At 35.3% G+C, this 25,818-nt stretch overlaps 1 protein-coding gene across 1 annotated transcript; it reads right to left on the bottom strand.

The window, feature by feature from the left end:
- Nucleotides 1-1,753: 1,753 nt before the first annotated feature.
- Nucleotides 1,754-23,734, bottom strand: LOC104524431 (zDHHC palmitoyltransferase 17). The gene is made up of 8 exons (XM_010167304.2): nt 23,630-23,734; nt 15,761-15,885; nt 14,262-14,324; nt 12,915-13,008; nt 9,032-9,115; nt 8,489-8,646; nt 6,240-6,334; nt 1,754-4,908 (listed from the first exon to the last, which is right to left on the bottom strand). Exons 1-8 carry the CDS (start codon nt 23,709-23,711, stop codon nt 4,770-4,772), a joined length of 840 nt encoding a protein of 279 aa, XP_010165606.1. The 5' UTR covers nt 23,712-23,734; the 3' UTR covers nt 1,754-4,769.
- Between the last annotated feature and the right edge of the window lie 2,084 nt (nt 23,735-25,818).

Below are 25,818 nucleotides of genomic sequence, written 5' to 3'. Positions count from 1 at the left end.
TTAATAATAGAAATAAAAGAAAACTTAAAATTATACTAATATTAAAATAGTAGCAATAATGATAATAGTAACAAAATATACAATGAGTGATACCCAGTGCAACTGCTCACCACCCACCGACCGAGCCCGGCCCGTTCCCAGATAACGATCCCGGAGGAGCAACAATCCTGAACCGAAACCGTAATCCCGGAAGAGCAAGAGCCCGAGCAAAAGCCAGAGAGAGAGAAAAGAGGAAGAGACCCTCACTAACCTGGCAAAAACCAGGACAATGGAATATCCCATTGGCATACCCAAACACCAGTTTAGCTTATTAATTTAAATATTCCTCGCCCCCTTAGATCTTGTGCTTGTAGACTGACAAAACATGACGTCCTTCACTTTCAGTGACAAAAACGCAAACACTGGTATGTTATCAGCGTTTCTCTCATAACAAGTCCCAGGCTGAAAGCAAAACCCAGCACTATTCTAACTACCAAAAAGAAACCCAGCTCTGTTCCTGCTAAAAACCAGGACAGTGGTATGTAGGACTGAAAGCAATGTGAATATGGCACTAAGTTTATAAGATACTGCAAATAAATTCAACCTGGAATTACTAGTTCCAAGTTTTACTGATCCCCATTCAGCTGCCTAAGGTGGATAAAATCCAAATGCAAGCATTCACAAGTAGACATTGCCTTCATAGCAAAAAAATCTGATTTTACTTAAAGGCAGCTCATGGGAGGTGGAAGGGAGTGAACTCTAATCAAGCCATAATGAGGGTGCAGAGGGCAGGCTTCTTCCCAAATGAAACAAACCAAGTTAACCAGCTTTCAAGTCACCAGAGGCCCACCCACACCTCCCAAGAGCAGCAAATGCCCTGAGGGAGCACTGCAAATCTCTGATCAAGATTGTCAGCACAGAACGCCTGTTCTAAAAAAAGAAAGTACCTTCCCTGGTCTTTACCAGACAAGTCAAAGGGTGGTCAGCAGAGCCAAGCCTGGGACTAGCCTCACCAGAACCATCACTTGGGGAAGAGGGAACAGCAGCAACCATTCTCACTGCCAATATTCAACTCGCACCTAGCAGAAAACACAAAGACTTTTCCTCATTAGGTTTGCTCTTAGGTCCTAGCCTTGTACTTTAATATGTATTGCTGGTTATAAATACTCTGATTAAATTCCAACTTGGATGGTGGTGTGGTTTAACCCAGCTGGCAGCCCAATACCACACAGTCACTCACTCACTCTCCCCACCACAGAGAAAACAATACTTTGTTTCTACTCAAAATCTAACCTCTAGCACAGACCAGAAGAATCAAGGTATGCTGTCTCCTGCAAGTGCCACCTAGAAGCACACATCCTGGTCATACCTCCTAGCCCTATGTGGAAGTCTTTTTTACCCTTAGAACACCTCTAATGTCATTAAATATGTACATCTGGCCACCTGAAACGTTTTCTAGAAGGAATTCTCTCTTAAGAAACACTGTCTTGCCAGCACACTTTGCTCAAAAGAAAGGAGTATCTAATCAGTGAATGGTAACTCTAATTGGTAGTGCAAAGGCGTACTTTTACAAAAACCCAGCGTAGCAGTTCCCAGGGTTTCACATCAGCACCACACTGGTGCATGCTATCTTTAAGACACCTGTAAATCCTTCCAGAAAGACTTTATTAAAATAAGATGCAAGATAGCAGCTATTTTCTCATGGTACAGTTTCTGAAATTGGACAGAAACAACACTGTGTGAAATCACATCCTAAGTCAAGACAAACACTGCATCTAAGAGTCAATATTTATTTGATTAATAACTTACAAAATTTAACAGATTTAATTTATGTAAGGAGAGCTAATTTATTAAACATTTTACAGATTTTTTTGTTCACAATGTAATACATCAAAGACCTTGACAGTATTAAAATAATACTTGGCACAGTTATAAATAAAGAATATACAAAAAAAAACATAGCTTAAAATGTAGTGATGCTGTTTTACACATTAATTTAGAAAAAAAAAAAAATCTGTTGGACATCAAAGAATACAGAAACCTGCAAAGAAACAGCACATGTTTAGGGCCAAGACAAAATTCCCATTTGTTCTACCTATGTCAGATTAAGTTGGTCTGATCTGCTGTTGGTCTGGATCAGCTGTGTTAACTTTCAGAAGCAATGCAGTTTTGGTTCAACAAGTGAATTTTCAGTTTGATAACTTGACAGAAAAATGCTGCATAGTTGGCTCCCCCCTGCTTGATTTCGCGATTTTCACATCAAACGATTCAGTGTTACTCAAGACAAGTTACATTTTGCACTGGAAACGTCATACATCCCAAATCCATATATGCAAGTTCATTTTCACAACTACCTACTATTGCTCAAATTCTGCACGTCTCAACAAAACTGTCACCAGAGAGCTACTAACAAGTAGTGCAGATCTCACTACATACTACCAAAGATCACCTCTTCTTCTGCAAACATTTTTGACATGGACTGCATGACACAATTCATGGCAGTTAATGCTACCGGGTAACTAAACCCAAAACTTGTATCACCTACTGAACTGCTCTTCTAGTGCCAGGTGATATTTAATAAAGTGGATTTAAGCTCTTCAAGTCAACCGACCCCCAGCATAAATGTGGGAAAAAAAACAACAAAAAAACTCCCCAAAACAAATATGCAGAATATTACTGGTGATTAAAATCAACAACATTGTGAAGTCTTCATGCTTTTTTCTTATTAGAAAAAAATATTAATAACTGATGTCAACTGTTTTCACTGAAACAGAACATGTCTTCGTTAGAATTACAAATTTTGTCTGACAAAAATAGCAAAAGCTTCTTGCCATCTCTACACCCAAACCTCTCCCATTAAAACTGTGTCCAAGACGATGTTGATTTTTCCAGTATTAAACATTCAAGTTACTCTAATGCTGCACTTCTGTAAATCCTGATATCTGGTACTTGCAAACTAAGTGTGTGTCTTGAGATCAATGAACAACTACAGAAAAAATGTTTACTTGCAAATACTGAACATCAACTATTTACAGTTTCACTGCTCCTCTTACTAAGGCAAGGGCCGGGAATACCACTAGATTGCTTTATTACCTGTAATCTGCATATTACAGAAAACGCTAATTTTGCCAAGCATCAAACATGCAGTGAATTTGCAGGGCATAGTGCCTATTAACAGCAATATTGAACATCACTAGAAGCTCGTTAGATATCTTCCTACACTTTTTTGGTTGAATAAAATGAAAATGAGCAGCTTTAAATACACCAAACACACTCACAGAGAGAAAACTGTTTGATAAATTATTTATATACAGATACACATTCTTTACACTGGTCTCAGATATCTGCTTTCAGGTCCCTCCCCAAACTCCCCTCACAGGTTTCTCGAACCACTGGGTTGCTACAGCACTTAGAAGAGAACAAACCTGATTCTCAGTCTCTCTGTAAACAATAGTTAAGGAAGCAGTGAACAATTCACTATGAATATATGAAAACACCATAACAAAAATCAGTGCATCACATTCAAGAAAAGCCCCTTTGGAATGCAATTTCAGGTCATTCCTTACCTTCAAAACATTTCTGTAGCATGAGAACTTAAAAAAAGAAATTAAGGGTGACTTCCACGTGCCAACACACCATCATCTTCAAAACACTGCATTACATTTTCTGTGCACGTGTGCTATTATGGGGATTTTTAAATTTTTTAAAGTTCGGTTTCCATTATTTTACATCCAAACAAAATCAGCATTTCAGACAACTTTGGGTTCTTCTTCTGCAGTTGTATCCAATTTAAAACTACCTTGTCTTTTTATAATTGAGATTTTTCCTTTCACATCTGTGGTTGCTATTTCTCTTCCAACATGTCTCCAATTAGACTACATGATACTGTATGAAGACCAAACCTAATATGAAACATTGCTAGTTTGTAAATTGCTTATACAATTACTTCAAAGATAATGAATTTTTTTCCACTTTTTTCCTGAACATTATATACTGTAGTCTAGTTTTACAGGTGTATCATGCAGTTAAGTAGGGCTTTAACTCTGACAGAAGAGCTTTCCTTATTTACACAACTGTTTATTTCAGACTATATAATCTCATAACAGGGTTATTACAAGTATTTAGTTGTACCACTAACTGGTGGCACAAAAAATCACCAAAAAATGTGGGCAACATATTTGTTCTCAACGTTATCTGATGTGCCCTACTGCTATAACTTAACACGTTACAGGGGATTCCCACCACATGATGTCTGTAATAGTACTGAAAAGCACATTTTTCAATGTACATAATACTACAGAAAATCTGTATGAAAAAATCACATTACAGGAACTACAACATAGTGACCAGTGAACTCTGCATCATGAAATTTAATTTTATATTCTAGATTTTTGTTTCAGTGGAATTATTAATCTTGGGCAATAAATTTTACTGCTCAGCACAACGTAACTACTTACGCCAATATTTCAATAATCTCATGCTCCATTGTGAAAGACCTTAAATAAAAAAACCCAACAACAAATACTGTGAATAAGCTGTCGTGAATAACTCTCATGTTAAGAACTGTTAAAATCCCTTTTTGATCTTCCTCCTCTTCCTTATCAGGTTTGGCAGTTTATTCTGTCCATTTTTACTTTTGTTAATAAAATTCTGATGAAGAGAAGGTACCTTAAGATTCATCATCAGCCCTACACATAGCATGCTACTCTTCAAGGGATGCGGATTCGAGAGAGAGCTAAAATTTTTCAGGCACCACTCAGATATGATATGCTCACAGGATGAAGGTGGTGCTACACTAGCTGGTAGCCTGATCCTGAAGTCTGGTCATATTCTATTGTATACTGCCTTGTCCAGTCCACGATAACAGGCCGAAAAAGACCACAGCATCTGAATTCAAAGAAGTCTATAATGTTCCTTATACATCCATGGCTAAAAACAAAACAGAAACACATGTTAGTAAGCAGTTATCATAGCTCATCTAACAAAGTACAACACTTTTTGTCTACCTACAAATTCAATTCTTCACCCCTTAAGTTCCTAACTGTAGAAAACCAAGTAAGGCGACAACAACTACTTGATGTCATTGCTTCATCTAACAGTTGATGCCAAGTCAGTTCTTTTAGACATCTGGTGTTATTTTCCAGAGTAATTTTTATAAATGGTAACTAATTCAGTGAAAGTAGTTTGTGAATGTGACATTAATTTGTGGATAAAACCAACATTTTCTCCTATTCTGTGCACCACTATGTTCTTCAGGCAAAATAATTAAGTTTTTGTTACAACTCTAATATGTATAAAGGCTGCAACCATACAGAGATGCTTATCTGCTTCTCACTAGAAGTTTTGCATGGAAGGATATTAAAACAAGATCACACAAGCTTCTCTTGTAGCTGAAAATCAAACTGAAACAAGAACCTCCATCTCTTGTTCCCCTGGGCGTCACCTGAAAGAGCAACAGCTCCCACAGGAGACATAGCAAATGCAGCAAGATGAGACTGCTGCTCCTTTTGTAACGTGCCCTCAACCCACCAATATTCCAGCGTTGTGCTTTCACTTATTTCTTGCTTTGGGTCTGTAAGCTGCTCCATGCTGCCATATTCCCACCCCAGTGCTATATCATCCCTAAGCCCCTCTCTCAGTTTGCACCCTCATCACTACAGGAAACCAGAATCCCAACCCACCCTTTACACTCTGATACCCAAAAGCCCATGTCTCATTCATGCAACACCCATTTCAGTTCCTGGGACACCCTGCTCCCTTCCCCACAAATAGCTTTGCCCATGCTCTTCCTCCTGAGCAGAAAGGAAGTGCTGCCTCTCTTCTGTCAGTAAAGAGAGCAAGGGGAGCTGCAGCACAGAGCAAATTCAACAGCACATTAAATATCAATCAGGAGAAAGTGCCTGGTGTGGAACTGAAGATCCAGGTCAACACCGACACCATGCAATAAGCAACTACCACTGGTTTGGTCATCTGATTTATAAAGAGGATATTTATTTCCCCATAAACTCTACAGCAAAATATGACCATTACTGGAAAGCATTATTTTCTGTGTTTAAGCATCCTTGTCTAGAGTCTCTACAAAACATCTATCACTTCCTTTAACTGGATAGAATATGTTACCGTAAAAATAGCTGACAGATTCAGCACTCCAAGTAGTGAAAATACTTTAAAAGTATTTAGCTATGTTCTGTTTCAACAAGCTGCACAATTCAAACACATGCAAGGCTACACAAATAAGAAATATACACTTTAAAACTTACTTGAATGGGCTTTCAATAGATGTGGTTGTGACTTTAAAGTGCTTGTATCTTCTTGCATTCATTCTTTCATTTGTAGTGATACCTAAGCAAGATATCTGAAGAGAGGAAAGAGTAAGTAACGTAAGCTCATGTAAAAACATGCAAACAAGCCCTGCATGAACCAGACTGAAAAAGAAGGACTAAATTTACTGTTTCATATTCCTTCTTTTTTGTCTGAAGAAATTATGAGTTCCCAACATAAAACACCATACAACAGTTGTACCAGACTGTGCAAAGGGTTTAATTTTGAAAGTGATCAGAAACAAACCATGATCACTGAATAAACTGGGTCTTCTTAGTTCATAATAGAGATGCATTTACTGTGTTATCAGATGAAGGGTACTGTAAATAACAGATTCAGGAGCTACTTTACACAGCATTTGAACCACTTTCTTATTCTCTTGACATTCTGGTTATCACTCCAGTAATATATTTTTCCCCATTTATAAATTTGTTGCATTAAGATAACTTTTCTGTCTAGAAGAAAAACAGATAACCAGAAAAAAAAAGTGAGGGTTTTTTTGTTGTTATTGCTTATGTTTTTTCCTTTTTACAGAGTCATTTGGCTCAAAGGCTATGATTTTCTGTAACAGTTTTCCAACTACATTAGCCTGAAAGGGTATCTTACGTAAAAACAGTTTACTGTAATGTGATGCAATCAAAAAAAAAAAAACCAAACCAAAACAAACCCATGAGAATTCCCCTAGCAGCCTTATAGTGCATGAAGATAAAATCTTGTAATTCCTAGTAAAATATAAAAAGTTTATTCTGCTGCATGTTACAAAAAGCAGGAACACTGAGAAAGTTAAGTTTGGGCTGGGTTGCCTCATATGGATGTACTTCATGTCTCGAGCATTTTATTCGCCTCTCTGAAACCCAGTGAAGTTTTATGCCCATGTACATAAATGGGCTCTCAATGGCCAACTTCTGAAGTAGGAAGTAAAGGTTTTAAATTATTTTTTTAAGATAGCAGGTAGTGAGTGTTTTGGCAATAACCCTGGACAAGTCCAAACTTTAGTGGGGCTGAGAGGGAAGGAAGCAACAAGAGTAGGGGCTGCACAGTTGCAAACCAAAAGAAGCAAATTAGAGAATATCTTTATCAATTCCATCATTATGGCAAACTCTGAAGAGATTTGCCAAGAACAATCCTAAGTTTTCTATGAGTAAAACTCTTAGGAAATTAAATTTAGTAATATGACTGTGACTGTGTGTTCGGTTTTAATTTTTCCAGGATTAGTGAAGTCAAATGCTAGAATTATTTTGCTTAATTACACTAATGATACAAATACTATGAGATGTATTTTTCCAAGTGATATAATTCAAAGATTCATCTGTACACAGATCATATTCACAGGAATCCTCAATGGGGAACTTAATGGTTCATTATATAAGTATGATGGAAGGCTCTCCAGAAAGTTACATGTTACAAGTTATTCTGCTATAGAAGTCTGGTGGGTTAGACTGCTTTGAAAGCCACCTGAAATACATTTAGTTCCTCTACTCGTTTGTCCTGGGCAGAAAACATCTGTAAAAGACTGAATGGCTCTCACTCACATATAAAAGATTTTGAAATTTATATATGTTGTAAATTATTAATATTGTAGAGAAAGCAGGACAAAGCTTAAATTTCCTAAAAAAATTTACCTACACCTTAAAGGTTGATTTTGCTTTCCAGGATTTCTGGAAAGCTTAAATCAGTAGGTAAGTCTCCCAGTTTGTTAAGGACAAGTCATCCTAAAAGGCCTTCAGTGACTTGCCTTTCCTTAAAAAGGATAAAGGAAATCTTGGGTTTGGTCAGATTACAGTACAGTAACATGATCACCAATCACATTGAAGCAGGGTAAGAAATTATTGCATCCCCTTTGAAGTTACCAACCTCTTTCTGCTAATGACATACTGCATTATTCCAAATTCAACCCACAGATCTTATCCTCTGTTAGTCTCTCTTTGGTCTGTTTTGCCTTTTTGTCATTCTGAGAATGGAAAACGGGAGGTAGGTACTTTAACCTCTTGCAAAAAAAAAAGCACAAGCAAATGAGAAGTGAATGATGCCTAATATCCAGAGACAACAGATGTCTGCCTCCTCCATCATGGCTGAGAGACTAAACACTTGGTCTTGCTTAATGAACATTAAAATTTAAATGACAACTATTTCATATTTTTATGTCACTCCCAGCACTCAGCATTACAAATTAAGTGCTCTTCCATACCTGATACATCTGACACATGAGTAACACAGCCACCCACATGAAGTGAAAAACACTGTTTAGAAACATCCAAAACATCCATGGAGAACAGGTAGCAATCTGTGTAATATAGGTCCAAAATCCATCCTTTGCATAACTTGTCTCACAGTGGAAACCCCAGTCTAGAGAAAAAATAAAGTGTCAAAAGCTATACAGATATATTTACTGTACATCAACATAATACCCACATCAGAACGTATTGAATTAAACAAGAAAGTGACAATGTGCCAAAAATAGTTTTACTTGCTCTCTCTTCCTTTCCCAACTCCTTGAATACATGACATACACACATACTTGGCTGGGATGAAGAAAAAAAATCTAGGACAAGAAAAACATCATCTTCCAACTTAAAATATCCAACGCAGTCAATTATTAATTTGCAGTTCAATTCCAAAATAAGAATATTCAAAACTCTGATAAAGCAGAAATCTGTAAAAATCCATATCAGGAAAGAATCAAAGTATATATAAGCAATTAAAAGAAAAGCCAAAAACCACATTTACTCACAAGAGATACATCCATAAATCATCCAGCAGATCATAAAAAGCAGGAAGAACAGGTATCCCATAAAATAGCGATGGTTCCCTGCTCCTAAAATTGCACAGGAACAACAGAGATCAAATTACTACACTTTTAGAAGAAAGACAACACTACATCAGAAAGTTTAATTGTTGCTTAGAAGTACTGCTTATTATTGCATACAGAAACATTACTCTTGAATATGAAGCCAATATAACTTCAAGACAGTGAAATTAGCTGGTTTACTTAATTTATTTTTTTTTATTTCTGAGACAACAAAGCAATGTTTTCTTTTCTTCAATTTCTGTCACATTACAGCTGCAATTCACACAAATGCATTTAATTTGTAACCTCTTCCATAAGTTAATAAAATTATTGATAGAATATTACAAAATCATCAGACTGCAGAGTTCACTCTCTTAAAAGAAACAAAAATAGCAATAAATACTCAACCTCCCTTCGTTATAAGCTAACACACAACTTTGGTTTAAGCCTGCTTGATGAAGCTAGCTAAAAATAAAATATCTATTAGAACTGTAAAACAAATACATTTAACTGAACAGATGAGGCCTAACAACCTGGCTAAAACAATGAATGTGATAAAAACTATTCTGCTTAAGACAGAATTTGAATGCAAGAAAATTCAGTTATTAAAAGACTGATCTATTTTTAACATTAACAGAATTAAGGAGATGCTTTTTATGTGAGTACATCATAATTCTGAAGTACTCAGCCTTCCTTCTGTTTGTAAAATATGTCCACTGTTGCAACCTTCCAACCGCTCTAGGCTGTAAACTAAACCCACAGAGATGCTAATGAGCTACAAAAGATTTGGCTGTCATCATCTACCAGCACAGCATTTACTTCTTCATTATGTCAAATGTTTTGCCTGCTAAAACAAGAGCATCCTCTGGAGGCAGAAAATAATCAAGTGCTTTTAGCGAGTAAACTGAAAGACTATATAAATAAGAGATGAGGAAAAATACACATAGAATACAAGCTAGACTAAACACAAGACATTTCCTTGAAAATCAAACAAGTTCCTTCAGACATAAAATATCTTGTAACATTGCCTTCAACCACCTAAGAGCATATGAGAAAGTGTTGGGAATGTCCCTAAGGTTTCACTTTTATTTGCTTACTAAATTTCAGAACTGTTAAGTTTCATAGAAGACATTTAAAAAAAAAACACCAAACAAACAGTTAAACAGTGACCTAGAGGTTCATCCGAGAGGCATCTGATGAGACGTTCCTTTCAGCAGCATCTTCAGTGATACTAAATCGAATTCTGCCTAACAGGAACTCTGTCTGTATTTGGTAAAATCATACTTGTAGCATTTAAAAATATAAATGAGATAGGCAGTTTTTCCACTTTCTTTTTCTGGAGTCTTTTTTTCTTAGTTGTGACCAAGATTGTACCTTTCTTCTGTATCTGAAATGACACTGGGCAAAACACAGCACTATTCTCTACAATTTCACCCTGGACTGGCAGGAACACAGTCAACTGCCCTTACAACTAAAACAATGCAGTAAGAATTGATGCTAGTTTCTTTTATATGGTTGTGCTTATATTATACATAAATCATAATATATAATAAAAATAACTTTTTTTACTGATGGAGTTACATTGCATGATTTAGACGGTTTGTTAATTTCTTAATTTTTCCTACTTCTGGCTCCTTGGAGAAGAAACTTCATTGGAGGGGAGGAAATGATCATTATTCTAAACCACAAAGTAATTTCTCATATACACAAGACCCACTTTTTGAGTCACTGCTATCAGAACAATAATTCAGTACAATGTCAGCATAACCCATGTAACACAATGGTTTAAAACTTGGCACTAGCTCCTTTCATGCTATTACTTGAAAACCAAGTTTCTGCTTGAAATGTAATTGCAAGTTTAATAAAATCTGTTTTCTTTTTCAAACAACCAACTGTAAAAAATATAATGCCATTTTGATACTCCATTAAAAAGATAGGTATAATTACCTTTAGAGACTTGCTCACTGTACTAAAGAACTAAAATTTTGTGGGTATGATGAAAATAATTTGCCCCAATTGACAATTTATTTTTTTTTCAAATAGTCTACACTTTTTCTCAACCTCTTCAAAGCAGTAAAAATATCCTCTCTCGGCCTCTTTATGTGGCAAGTTTTATCCCCAAAGGATTTACTTTAGAGTGTCTGTACACATGTTCACAATATTTCTCAGTCGTATCTTCAGTAAAACTCTTCTCCTTCTAACACATTCAAAGTAGGACTACATCAAACATTTCCAAATTCCACCTTTCCAGAAAGGCGTGATTCCTGTTTCCCTTTTTGGCAAACATACCATGAATGCTGTTTTAAGAATGGATTCTGTTTTGTAATCCTATGCTCAGAGTCACCATATACCAATCTGAGACAAACAGAAAAGCCATATAAGGTCATTCAGACCACCACTCTCTCCAGTTCAGGGCTGTTCCCATAATGCGATTTCTAATGCTTTTTTCCCAGCACACTTTCAAGCATCCTAATGTTTACTTTTACCTCCAGTTATCTCAATCTGTACAAGACCACCAGCAGGAGGATTCTGCTTTTCCATCACCATTGTTTTTTAAAAAAATATTTCCTCCACCTAACCGAATCCCATTACTCACATACTCTCTTAAAGCACACAAAATAACTTTTTTCCTCCTCTGGCTGTTTTTTTTTATGTTTTTCAAGTTAATGAATAAGATACTGGATCTTTCCATCCCATGGACAAATACTCCTCAGCGCTCTTGCAAAACAGTCATGAAACACTCTCCAAAACATAAGCCTATGCCCCCCTGCCTTTAATTTAAAATTTCTTAGTTCTTAATTGTAAAACACCTAAAATACAAATCAAAAGTAACTCAGGTAGAAACATCAGTAGGAAGTGTAAAGTAGAAGGGAGTGATAGAAGCTCAGTAAGATTTCAGTGACACTCTGTTACAAATCAAATGCCAACACTGTCTAGTCTACTCTTGATCGTAAGACTAAACTACTGTGACTATACATTATTATATGTATTTAGAAGGACTACAATGAAGCATTTATTTGCTGTCAGATGTTAACCAAGCCAGGTCCTAACTCCTCCTCATGATTAAACTTACCTCTGTGTGTGTCCTAAAAAAAAAAAAAAAAAAAAAAAAATAGTGTGAAGCACGCTGCACTCAGTTCCTAGCTGTGAAGTTTTCAGTCCTCCCTGCACAATAATGGCTTTCAAATAAGTTTCTCAAAAAATAAAATGGGGAACAGTGGCATTTAGAGGTTTTATTCCTGTTCTATATCTGTTCCTTTCATCACCACTGGGGAGAATAAATGACTGCCTGAGGGGTCAAAAAGAGGAGAATATATCAATAGGAAGTCATTGTGTATCTAACTGCTATGATTATTAAATTTTTGAATACTTTCCCATTAAATTAGAAAATTATCAGCAAAGATGAATGTATTTATCTCATGTAATGGACAACAGTCAGTTGTAGAATTAGCACATACCTTTTCTGTGGACAGTAAAAATGCACTTATGCTTTGCATCTTTTAATTACTAGAATTTATGTTAATAAAAATATATAGGTAGGAAACAGGATTAGACACAAAACCATTTTGAGGATGGGTATACAACAGACAATACAAATGAGAATAATGCAGAGAATCAAATGCAGAAAAAAATGAAGCTTAGTATGAAAATGTTTTTCCTTTTACCAAAAGCCCTCAACAGTTTTTCTCAGACTTTGGCAGTAGCCAAGTCACTTGCACCATGAAACAAGAAACAGACAAAGCCCTGCACAATATGCAGGGTTGATTTCAGCAGCTTTTCCCTTCTTGTGTATTATGATAATATCATATATTAGCAAATCACTCACCTACACAGTTGCCCACCCACGGACAGTGGTGATCAAACTTTGCTATACATCGATTGCATACACCACAGTGTTTGGACCTCACTGGCTTCCGTATCTGTAACAGTTATTAACATCTGTTTAGAATAACAAAAAACCCTGACATGTTTATATAGATAAAACCCTCAATTTACATGCAACTTGATTTTTCTGTTGTTAACTTCTCAGAGAACTCCAGAGATTATGCCAATTTTTACAGCAATTTTAGCTATTAAGCTTAATCTGTAACACAACCATCATTTTTTTTCTCTTTTTTTTTTTTCATACAAAGTTCTCTTATTCCCTCCAGCTATTGAGCTTTTCATAGCAACCATTTTTAACAACAAAGGTACAGAATGAGTTTGAGTTCCACAATTCTGTCAGCATCATTCATAACTCAGCTCTAATGTAAAGTGTTCCAGATTGTTTTCTAAAGACAGGAATATGACTCAACAAATGGAACTCAGTGGAACTTAGAATGCTAAATTACTCCCAACAACTACTTTTTTTTAAAGGTTACATTTGGAAAGAAATACAAAATGGCAATAAAAGAACTGATATTAAGTGTTTTGAGATATGTATGTATATACACACATCACTTTTAAGGTGCTGCATCTGTACATAATTTTCCAGATTAAATTTTGGGAATATTAACATCATTCATGTTCTACATAGGTAAGAGCATTATAGTGTAACACTGAAACCCTGACAATTTTATATTTAGTAGTTAACTTTCTAAAAGAGAAACACATTACATTTACTATAGTTACTTTTTTTTTTTTTTTCTCTTAACCAGTTATTTTCTCTTAAATTTTCTGTGGTGAAACTAAGTATTAACTAGTCCAAGAAAAGTATTTGCTCATAAATTGTCAAGCTTTACAATAATTAAGAGGTTTTTTTTTTTTTTTTACCCTCTCCTGATTACTGCCAAATTGAGAGAAACACTTGATTTTTGAAGGAAAAAAAAATTACTAGAAGCATCACATAATTTTACTGTGAGTTACAGAGATAGTGGAATGTCATCTGTGACTTCTGTAATTTTTTAGTTGTAGAACCAACCATTTTGGTAGATATATTGCATACCTGGATTTTGACACTAGCAAGTTAATTCCACAATGATAATTTATTTTTCCTTTTTGTGTGTGTGTGTGTGTTCACAGGTATATTATTTATTGATTATACATGCTTAAATTAAAGATTCAAATAAATCCTTCCCTTGAAATTGAATTACTAAGGCAAAAAATGTGTTCAGTATAGGAACATTTAGTTTCGGCCTAGTATGGCGAGGAGGGGGGGGAAATCAGCGCGGCAATTGATTAAAAAATACACTACCAAGCAGGTACTGCAGAATATACTGAGGTCCAGACTTCCTGTCTCTGCAAGTTCTACTATTGTCTGCAGAAAAAAAAGAGAAAAGAAACAAGACATTAGAATTTAGCATATAAACAAATACTGACAACCATTGTAATGTAGCTGCTTCTCAGACCCAGAGTTGCGATCTTTATTCATTTCAGGTACTTTCTAGATACAGGAACAACTTAAAATAATTTGAAAATAAAGCTAAATGCTAACTGAACATCAAACATTCAGAGACAATTATGAAAAGATGAGAAAGCAGTACACTGCACAAAGGTAAGACACACGTCCTGTAGTAGTTTATGCCCCTGATGAACAGATCGTTTAGCAATTTGTTTAGCTGCAGTGTAAGAAATCCAAAACATTCACAGACACGAGCATCTGACTGAAGAAGTTGCCTTTTACCATTCCTATCCAGTTCAGCAAGGCCTTTGTAACCACACTTAACTAAAGCAAGTAGATCAAATTAATTGGATATTTGTGCAATTTGCTGAATCCAAACCAAAGTGCAGTTGCTGACTATTTAATTTAGTCCAGTTGAAGAAAGAGAATTTAATTTGGAATTTACTATGGCAATAACAGAAAAAGAATTTGCACTGTAAATCTGCACATTGACTAATATAACAGTAATCTACTGGGGGAAAAGAAAACTAATTTAAGCTATTGCAATTATCTTTTTAAAGGCTATTATATTTTCATTCCTACATAAGGTCGTAATTCCAAGTGGTCTGACGTTGATATGCACAGGTGTTTTCACAAATGCCCATGAAGTAGAAGCTCAAAACTCACTTTCGTTGGGATATGAGCTCCTAGGAAGCTTAACCAAAATGAAAGAAACAAAATGATTCTGCTGCTTGTATAATTCTGGCATATTCAATGCTTAGTTTGGCTGCTGAGAACAATGTACTTTAATTAAAATAAATTAGAATGCTGATAGTGCTATAAAGTCTTAGAAAGATATCATTAGATCATCTGTATTTTCTCTAATATTTACACCAAAACAGAAATCTACCCAAGACTGACAGGGGTTTTGGTTGGTTTTGCCTCAAAATGTTTGTCAGTCTAATACTTTTAGACACAAAGGTAAGGAAAATTAAGTGCTTAAAAGTCTGGAAAGTTTGTATAGAATCCAAGCAACTAACACTTTTCCCATAGTAGGTTATTTCAGTAAGGCAAAACTGTGAAACGTGACATTTTCATTTTCACCCAACCACTTTTTAAACTTTTTATCTTGAAAATTCAAGATGCAATTTTATTTTGTTACTCAAATTGACCTAAATTCACCTTTGGACCAATAAGACTTGAACACATATTCCAAATGTAAAAAAAGAAACCTGGAAGACAAGAATTTTCAACATTTTAGATCTTTTGTTATACAATAATTTATGGAAATTTCATGTACTGAGCAGCAAACTACTCTGACCAAGTGGTGGCAGGCTGCTGAAGAACAAGTTCAACATATCTCATGGCTTTACCTTTTTCTTTTGTTCTTCTGTGGCTTTGATGATTCCCGGATCAGATTTCCAGGATTTTCCAAAATTGTAGAAAAGTGCAATGCTATTAGCAAGGAATGGAAGATGTATAAAGAAAAAGTTCAGATGTGTTTGAAGTCAAGGAATCTAAAGTTTAAAACCAAATTTCCTCTTGAAAATACCGATACTTCTGAAATAAAATTTAAATATATTTGACTTTTACAAATGCCCTTGAGTCACTGTTTTCTGAATTAACAAAATTCAGTGCTGCTGTAAGAACCACATTAGTATTCAGTATTTTCTACTGCTCAAACTTGAAAACTTTTGTTTTAAAATGCTGTTTCCCATGAGGCATTTCTAAAGCACTTACCCTTCTAACAAATGAATAACGACAGTTCAGTTTTTGTAATTATTTTCCCTTTTAAATAAATTAAATTCCACTAAATTTATCTTCTTAAAAGTATTTCCTGTTTTCACAATAAACATTTCAGAGCTGTACTTCTCAGATAGTCATTTGACTGCCTATATCTTCAGTGGCTTGAAATTCCCATTAGACCACATTAGAAAGGCCTGTTTCTAGCCATAGAAGGAACCGTGCTGCAATAACCACTGCTGTGTTGAAATCATGTCTCAACACCACTTATCTCCAAGAAAGGTAGTCTAAAACCGGGTCCTATTATAAGGCAATACCCATATTTTACATCAATTAAAGTTATTTTTAACATAGTAACACATCTAATACTTACAAAGCCACAGGATTTAGTATTCTCTGGAAGTGTTTATAAAATCAATTACCATATAAAGACAGAAAATAACCATTAGTTTTAAAATATATTTCCTGTGTTGAATGACTTGCCATATAACATGCTTAGTCTTACATCACTTGACATTTCTTCACTGAATTAAATTATGTTGAAAAAACAAGTACTTTAGACATGCCTCTTCCACAAAGCTTGGAAAATTATTTACTCTTATAAACCTACAAAAGACTTGACCAACGTGACTAAAGATACTTGTCAGTTGTCAGTCATAACTGAAGGAGATGCCACCACAAAATTGTGGTGGCAGAAGCCTTTATAGCATTGTCCAGGCAAAAAGAACATTTATTACTCAGGCACAGATCACTGCACACCCAAATTACACTATATTCTGAGTAAATTAGATTAATATTTCTCTCTATTTTGGTAGTCATTAGAACTTTTACTGCAATTAAAGTTTAATATATTGTGTGTTTGTATTAAAAAAACTCTGTGTATGAGACTTAAAAACAAGCATTATGTGACAATTTGTACTGAATTGATATATAACAATTTAAAGATAACAAAAACCAACATTTTTTGCATGTTCTGAAAAAAATTGGACTTCAAAGTTAGAATAGATGCTCAAATATATCCTGCTATACATATCTACAAATATATTCTATTCTGCTCGACTCTATTATTGGAAAAAAATGTTTATTAAAGGCATTAAGCAGTATTAAGAAAAAAGTACATAAACCACTGATAAATAACTCTACATGGTACAGATACAAGCAAACAGTAAACAAAAAACCCTCAGGATTTCTTCAGAATAACAGTAAGTATCTCTAATACTTCTACACTCCTCTTGTGATGTGAAAGAGCCCTGAAATATGAATAAACACAAGTAAGGCCTCTTTTTGACTTCTGAAATGCTAAAAGCGCCTCATTGTTCTGTTTATGTGAAGTGTATCCCAAATAACTTTTGTTTTCCTTCTGTTGGGGGGAGGAATTGTCTGCGAATTTCTAATTAAAAAAAAAAAAAAAATTGGCAAGTTAAAATTTTAATCATGTACCTTATATAGTAGAATGTTAGCATTAACTCACTAAAGGCTAATTAATCTTTTCTCTAACAAACCTATTTCCAGCAAGTTTATAATAGGGAGGGAAAAAAACACCAGCTATACCATAACCTAAACACTCACAGTTCTATTTGATATATTACAGATGAAAAGCTTTGACTTTAATATTTATACAATCTATTTTCTTCCTATTTTTCTTCTAAAACTACCTGCTGCCAAGAATAAGCTGGTTCAACTTATTTGTATAGCTAGAGAGAGAGGTTACGTTTTCTTCAGAATACTTAAAAAGTATCACAGGGGTTTCTGCCACAACAATGAAAACTGTTTTTTCATTAAAAATACCTTGATCAGACATCTGTTACAAACAATAAAGGTACAATTGAAAACAATTATATTACCCATTCCTAATTTCTATACGTCATGTCTAGACTGTTAAAGAAGATAGGGGGAAAGACAATTTATTTTCTATCCATTAAAATGTTTTTTATAGCCTTAAAGTTTTGGAATTGTTTTTCTTTCACTGACTAAAATTTGGACAATCTGCGTAATAAAGACCCTGTCCATGGATCCCAGCCACACAAGTAGAAAATCAGTATGCAATATTTTTCTGAACTTACCCTTCCCCCATTTTGCTCCATAAAATACAGAGACCACATAAGAGACTCCCCACAGAGTCTCAGTTTTTCCTTTCCTTTTATGACAGTGGTGTCAGGTGAGCAAAACGCTGACAGTGTAAATGGTGGCAGATAAGGTACTTCTGTGCTGAGGATGGAGTCAGGAGACTACATGAGAAAGCAGATGAAGCATAGATGAGCAGTAACTATATAAAGGGATAAAGACAAAGTTGGCAGTATTTTTCATTACTATCTTCAAAAACCCACTTCTTGTGTTAAACGAAACCGAGGAGAAGGGATGAAAACCAACCAGACTTTGAAGGAGAAAGGAAAGTTAGAATTGTAGATAACTCCAGCTGTGAGATTCATCTCCCCCTACCTTAAATCACTCAATATGCCTTCATAAGCAACAGAAAGAAAAAAGCCACATCCAATCTATCATCACTATCAAGACTTTAAATTAAGTCAGAGAAGCAGTGCCCTACAAGTGGCTATTTTTCTCCACTGGCTATGAAAAGAGCTTAAACAACTAACTTAGATATGGATGTCCACACTGGAGGTATCCAAAATTATGGTGCACTCCTCTCTGAAGTTTGCTTCCAAAGAGATCTTAGCAACTTGTATCACAGATCTCTCAAAACTCTCCATATGCAAGAAACTGTTGTAGGTTTGCAGTAGCTACAGAGTAGGGAATCGGTCCTCCAGAGTGCCTCATTTTGCCCTAACATCCTCATTTAGGCAAGGAAAAATACATTACTATATTATTAAGGGCTGTAAAATACACGATATAACAGGTATTCACCTGCTCTGTCACCAATTTGCCGTTTTTTATAAGGTTTCCCCAGTTTGCCTTGTGAGAGACAAAGCAGAAACACCCATGAAACACCACCTACTTTTTGTCCTTATTAATATCCTTTTATTAGAACAAGTACAAGAGGCTGAAAATTATTCCAGGAAACCACCTGGAACCAAAAAAGACCATCTAACTGAAAAGAAAATTTAAACCAAATAAGCACCCCACAACCCATGAGTGAGGTAAACATGTGATGAGCTACTTTTTCATCCTGAACTGCAGCCTATTTAAAAGGGCCCAAACACATGCAGCTTCCTGCTATCACAGCTACATGTCATACAGGAGTCTGAAACCAAGCCAAAATGTACATTATCTACTAAGATGCTCTCTTACACTCAGTACAAAACCAGTAATAAAGTCTTTTTCTCATAAAGAGAAAAATGTGCAGCCAGTGTAAGCTGTCAGAGATCAATACATGCAACTGAACCTGCCAATTCATAACACCTGTACATCTGGATACAATAGTCCACGTAGATAATATCAGAATCACAGACTGGTAGGGGTTGGAAGGGACCTCAGGAGATCATCTAGTCCAAACCCCCTGCCAAAGCAGGTTCCCTACACCAGGTTACACAGGAAAGCGTCCAGGCCTCATTTGACTAGGCATTTATTAGACAAAATCCTTTTTAAAACAACTGAAGCTCTGCAAAAGCTCTCTACCCCCATCTTCTATCTAATGTAAAAAAAGAAATTCCTTAGCTTGCAAAAAAAAAAAAAAAAAAAAAAAAAAAAAAATTCACTGCCATCTCCCCTACCCCTGAAATTTATTTTTTTGTTTGTTTGTTTATTGGTTTAATTTTAGAAAAGCATTTAGACACATGAACAGAAGTTCTGGATAGCTGAGCCTGGGATTTCAATTTTTGAGGTCTTTGGTTCCTCCAGAAACATGGTTCCTAGCTTCTTTCTTTCTGCATGCAAGGCTTTTCACTGTTTTCCTGAAACTAATTTTGGTAATATGATTTTTTGTTTGTTTGTTTTTAACTGCTTAACTGTACCAATTGGCTTGTTACAGTTTTTAAAACACTATGCTATTGTAACAGCTTTGTGAAAGCATGAAAATCATCATGAATTCTTACACACAGTTTTTAAAATGATCCCTAACTGAAAAAGCATGCAGTGTTTATTTTCTTTCACCTAAAATCCGTCAGTAAATGAAGTATATTTGAAATAAGATAATCCATAAAATATTAGTCAATGATAAGTTATTTTTAAAATTATAAATTGGCTTATATAATCTCATTATCTCAGCACTGCAAGTTGTATGCTATACCGAAAAAGCTTAATTAATGAAAACTGCATACTCTCATTTGCACCAAATAGAAGCAGCAGAACAAAAAAAAAACCCAACATGTGAATATTTTGGGTTAGAGCAAACCCTTAACGTTTTAGAAAAACAGAGCAGTGTAAGAACCTTCTGACAGAACAGGCATTATTTTTTCAGCTGGAACTGAAAAGACTGCATAAACAACTGAGATATGAACTCAGTACACGTGTCCTGAACTTTCAGTGGACACAGGAGAACGCTCTACCTATAAATGCTAATGAAAAAGAAAGAAATGTGAAATTCTAGTCTCATGTGATTAAAATGTACTTTTAAATATTTTTTTTCCTTTAAAAATAAAACTAAATTAAAATATAGTAGTTTAGTGTGTAGGGTTTTTGAGGGTATTTTCTCCCTACTCTGTGAATAGTAAATTACACCAAAGCGAGACATAACTATCCTTTGTTATGGGCAAAATACAGGCTCATACATCCATAAAGACACAGATCATAACTTCCTCATTCACAACAAGAATAGGATTTCTATTTTAACAAATATACCAGACTCAGAAACTGCTGAGAAAAATCCAATAGAATGCAAAAGTTTACAAAAAATCAGTACACTAGATTCACGTGAACTGTTGAAATTTACTTGCATTTAGAAGACACATCATTAAGCCTTAGAATTTATAGACTTAATTTTCATGTGACCACTCTGAAATTCAAGAAAAGGCACTACTAATCTTTGTTTTTTATGATACATCGTTTTGACTGCCCTTTTCTGTCTCATTAGGGTTAAACCCAGAAGACCAGATCATCTTCCAGAGAATTTCAACATATCTACAAGAAAATAAAATTCTTACCAAATACTTTAATATTAAAGGAACATCTGCAGCAGTTAAGACCTTTATATTATTTCTAATATAAAGCTCCAGTAAGGTAATTCATGATAGCTGTTTAAGAAACTTTTTGCCCGTGTAAAAGACGGTCAGAATTTGGGAAAACTACCAGGACAGGTTTTATCTCTTGAACACTACAAAGCAGTACTCTGGTGCACTGTAAGTAATCACATAAAGCTGTAAAAATACAAGAATCCTTTCTCCAACCACAATGCTACGCCTCATGCTGTAAAAATAGTGAGGCATGCAATTTCTTTTTTCCAATAAAGCTACAGGGCAATTTTCCAGAAGAAGAATAATGAATTTGGAATCTTATTAAAAAGACTTCCAATTAAAAATCACCAATTAAAGGAAGATGGCCTCAAGCACTCAGTCTCTAAAACTCCTTGTCAGAGAATTGTGTCAGCTCTAATGAAAGCAATTAGTAACTGAAGTTTTTAGACTACTAGTTGTGTATACAACAAGACTGTTGCAAAGGTTTTGAGGTGCCTACCTTAAATTACAGAAGCAGTACAGTATTTTATTGACATTCTGAAGTCAGACTTTATTAGGGTAACTAATTGTCTATGGTTACTACATGTAGTGGACAATGAACATTATCCTGTGACAAAAAACCCCAAACTGCAAGTAACATTAATCAGAATGGCTAACAGAAATAAAAACCTAAGCAAGTTGGTACAAATATGGAGAAAAGAGGAGCTTCAGGATAAAAATCTCACAGTTTGCCAGCCTTAAGGGACAGATTAATACATCAAGACAGAGGCCATCATCAAGTTGTGCTGGTTGTGCAGCCATTTTATTATGGTCAAGGACTCTGATTTAAAGCTGCACACATTCTTAGATTTGGTTCAAGCTGATGTTAGGTTAGAATAAGAAAGCATTGCACAGTAGCTCAACATTTGCAGCCCAGAACATGTACTAGCATTAGCAAATGTGAGTGTCTGAAGGTATGGAGAGCTGAGATTCAGTAGTCAGGTACTGTAGTGTACTTATTGTAACTGTCTCAGAAACTTGTATTTTACTATTTGCTAAAAGTCAGGTTTTCTTAACAAAAAGGAACAGAAAAGCAGCTTCATTCTAGACACATGAAATATTTAGACAGTTCTACTCCATTCCATAGAAACTGGAAAAGTACACCTCCATTTTTAACTATCGCTTTTAAAAACTGTTTTTTATATTAATTTTGTACTCGCTTTCCTCATTCTGCAGTTACTAGTAAACTGAGTAAAAACATGGAAAATCAGGCCAGACAGAGAGACTGGTAGTATGACCAGCATTTCTAAATAACTATTTCAAGACAATCATGCTAATATTGATAGAATTATTTTTTTTTTTTACTTAACAGCTACTAGATTTTCCTTTTTAGGTTTTTTTAAATGTGCAGTAGCAGTCATCTCCAGTCACATGGGACTGTCATTACTCACAGCAGCACCTTTGCAAACACTGTCACCATGGAAGCCAAAGGTAGCATGGAACCAGGGTCTCCTCTCTGTTCTTATCTCAAAAATATGAGGTTCATTTAGCTAAGGCTGGAGAACATAATAACAAGATTATAAAAGGGTTGCACTGCTACTGTTGTATTTCCCAGGGATTTCTTTGAGAATGAAAAGAAAACCAGCTTCTAGAAAAGTCAATCCAATATCCATCATAAATATTAGATTCACTTCAACTATTTACAACTATAAGAACTGTATGAAATATTTAATAAAACATTAACTCTCTATTTTGTTCTCTTGGTTATTGTAGTTACAATACCCAAGAAAGTTGTTTAAAAATTTCAATCTATTTCCTTAAAGTGGGTAACTGATATTCTTCAGTGAACTCTGAATCAGTATCTACCCCTGTGAGTATGAAACATTCATATACAGGCAGACAGTTAAAATCACAAAAAGAGTGGCATATCCTGAATCTCTATAAATTAGTGTTGTTAACACATACATCTTCAAAGACTGAAAATACAGTTAACAAATATAACTAAAGTTTGTGTTAATTGCAATTTGCAAAATCTTTAGGAAGAACTCACTATAAAGCTAATACCACTGGAACTGATATATACCATGAAATTACCTACTACTTTTCAGAAAAGAACTGTCTAAAAATGCAGTAAATTACACTCTGTCACCTCACAGCCTTATAGAGTTGCTTACATTTCCCCCAGTGAACAAACTGGTAAAGTACAGGAAATTTTGCAGACCATTGAAAGCCAATTTTGAGGAAAGTCTTTCACTTACTGAAGCACAGCAATTGTGTGCACAGTTTAAAAGCAATAAAATAATTACCATCAATCTAGAAAGCAATGTTTAATGGAGATATCCTTTTAAAATTTTAATGAGTTTACTTACTCTCATATGTAGGATAAATCTAGGTATTACTTCATACTACTAACATAAGAAGACATTACTTATTACTGTACACCAAAAAGGATATCATTCCAAAACCAGAAGAACCATGTCACGTACATCCAGAACTTCGTTGCCAAGTATATTCCAAGAGGCAGCGCACTGTGCATGGAGTGATCAAAGAATGACCTGTAAAGTAGGAGCAATGTCACACGGTCAGTTTTGACTTATAAAATGTAAATCCTGAACTACTGCTTCTGAAAAACTTGTCCTGTTAAAATATGTACTAAATGGGATATTGCAAAATACCCCATAAAAACATTTTCCTCACTTTTACCTTCAAAGTTCACAAGAAATTCCCATTTTCAAGCTGTCCAGATGAAGAGTCATGACTCAAAGTTATTTAATTAAAATCTATACATTTACTTCTGAAGTGAACACCAAGAACTGCACAAGAAAGGCAGAATGAGTAAATACTCATGCTAAAACTACACTGCGAAAGCAGTTTGAAACCTGTGAGGTTTCTAGTCTACACAGACAGTGGTTGCAAACTATGTTTACTTACGAGATTTCAGTGCTAAATACATCTTGGGAACTCATACAATGAAAATTAGATGTTAAAATTACTTCAGTAATAAAAAAGCTTAAGAGACCTTAGTGTAATCAGCCTACATACTTGAAATATTTCAGCTTCTTGAATCTTTTGCTTCTGTTACAGTTGCCAACAGAAAGTCAGAAAAAAATCCAGATTAATTAACTTCCTGTATCACTAGATTTACCAAGGTCTAAGATAGAATGCTGCTATTTTAATTTTAAAAAAAAAAAGCCATCAGAATTACTTTCACCTTCTTCTACTCTTGCATTTTAAACACTATTCTGAATGAAGTTGAATATCGTTGAGACAAACTAGGTGACTGACTAGGTTACTCCATATTCAAGAAAAAATTACTTATAAAAAAAAAAATCACTCTAAACTGCTTAACTCCTTGAAACAAAACGTCTTCCATAATCTGCCTAAACATCCTTACATTGATGCATTTTTCTTTTTGCCCTAATGGTGCCCTCAGGGCTGCCACAGGCAAATGTGTGCACTGTTTTACTCCCTTGCAATAGCTGTCTCCTCTCTAATGGCATTTTCTTTTGAGAAAATCCTATAAGGAAGATGAGCTAAGATGGTGAGTAGTAAGTGAATACACATTTGGACACACAGTAGTTACTCAGCAGTAATCTTTCAGTGATTTCTGTGCAATTTTGAGTGTGTGAAAGGAGCGGGGAGGAAAACAGCTAAGCAAATTAGCTAAAATTCAACAGGGAAAGGAAATACTAGTCATATAATAGCAAAAGTTTAATTCAAACCCGAGCTTTGTGAAAAACACTTTAAAGAGTAATTATACTAAACATTAAGCAAAGGATAAGAGAATATAAGAACATTAATCCTGAATACAGGCTGAAAGAGTTGGGTCTGTTACGCCTGTAAAAGAGATGGCTCTGGGGAGATCTTACAGCGGCCTTCCAGTACCTGAAGGGGCTACAGGAAGGCTGGGGAGGGAGTTTTTATAAGGGCAGTTAATGACAGAACAAGGGGTAATGGGTTTAAGCTGAAAGAGGGTAGGTTTAGATTAGATATTAGGAAGAAATTCTTTGCTGTGAGGGTGGTCAGACACTGGAACAGGTTGCCCAGAGAAGTTGTGGATGCCCCCTCCCTGGAAGTGTTCAAGACCAGGCTGGATGAGGCTTTGTGCAACCTGGTCTAGTGGAAGGTGTCCCTGCTGATGGCAGGGGGGTTGGAACTAGATGATCTTTAAGGTCCCTTCCAACCCAAACCATTCTATGATTCTATGAATACGTGTCAGGCAGATCAAAAATAAAATACTTGACAAAACATAGGTCTTGAAAAACTCGAAGAAGTCTTGTCCTTGCTTCCTGCAGGAGTCATGGTTGAGGATTTGCATTGCCAAATAAATTATTTGTGGAAGGAGGCCAGAAAATTGCACAGCCTCAAAGATGACAAAAAGACTGAACAGATAATCTCCAAGATCCTGCAGAGGCAAAAGTTTGGATAAACCCCCATGCCCTTCCCAGTGTACTAGGTTCACTAAAATTCTATGAACTTGGTTTAAGGAACAGATATATTTTCTTCTCCTCTTTAAACAGAAAGGAAGGAGAAGCAAGTGGTTCTAATAAACATGACATTCAATGTCAGAAAAGCAAAAAGCTTGTAAGTATGAAGCTCTTCCAAACATGCCACAGATAACAATGAAAAACAAAGGACAGGTG

Source organism: Antrostomus carolinensis, unplaced genomic scaffold, assembly GCF_000700745.2.
Source record: "Antrostomus carolinensis isolate BGI_N321 unplaced genomic scaffold, ASM70074v2 scaffold27504, whole genome shotgun sequence".
Classification (NCBI taxonomy): Eukaryota; Metazoa; Chordata; class Aves; order Caprimulgiformes; family Caprimulgidae; genus Antrostomus; species Antrostomus carolinensis.
This window is presented reverse-complemented; position numbering and strand designations above follow the sequence as displayed.

Bases quoted from the DNA above. Each gene is read 5' to 3' on its own strand.
- LOC104524431 (XM_010167304.2), bottom strand. From the start codon at position 23,711: ATGCACAGTGCGCTGCCTCTTGGAATATACTTGGCAACGAAGTTCTGG. The intron at 9,116-12,914 runs GTGAGTGATTTG...GTGCAATTTTAG, and splicing joins GTGGGTGGGCAACTGTGTAG to GAGCAGGGAACCATCGCTAT. The intron at 6,335-8,488 runs GTATGGAAGAGC...TCCTCTCTTCAG, and splicing joins TCATGTGTCAGATGTATCAG to ATATCTTGCTTAGGTATCAC.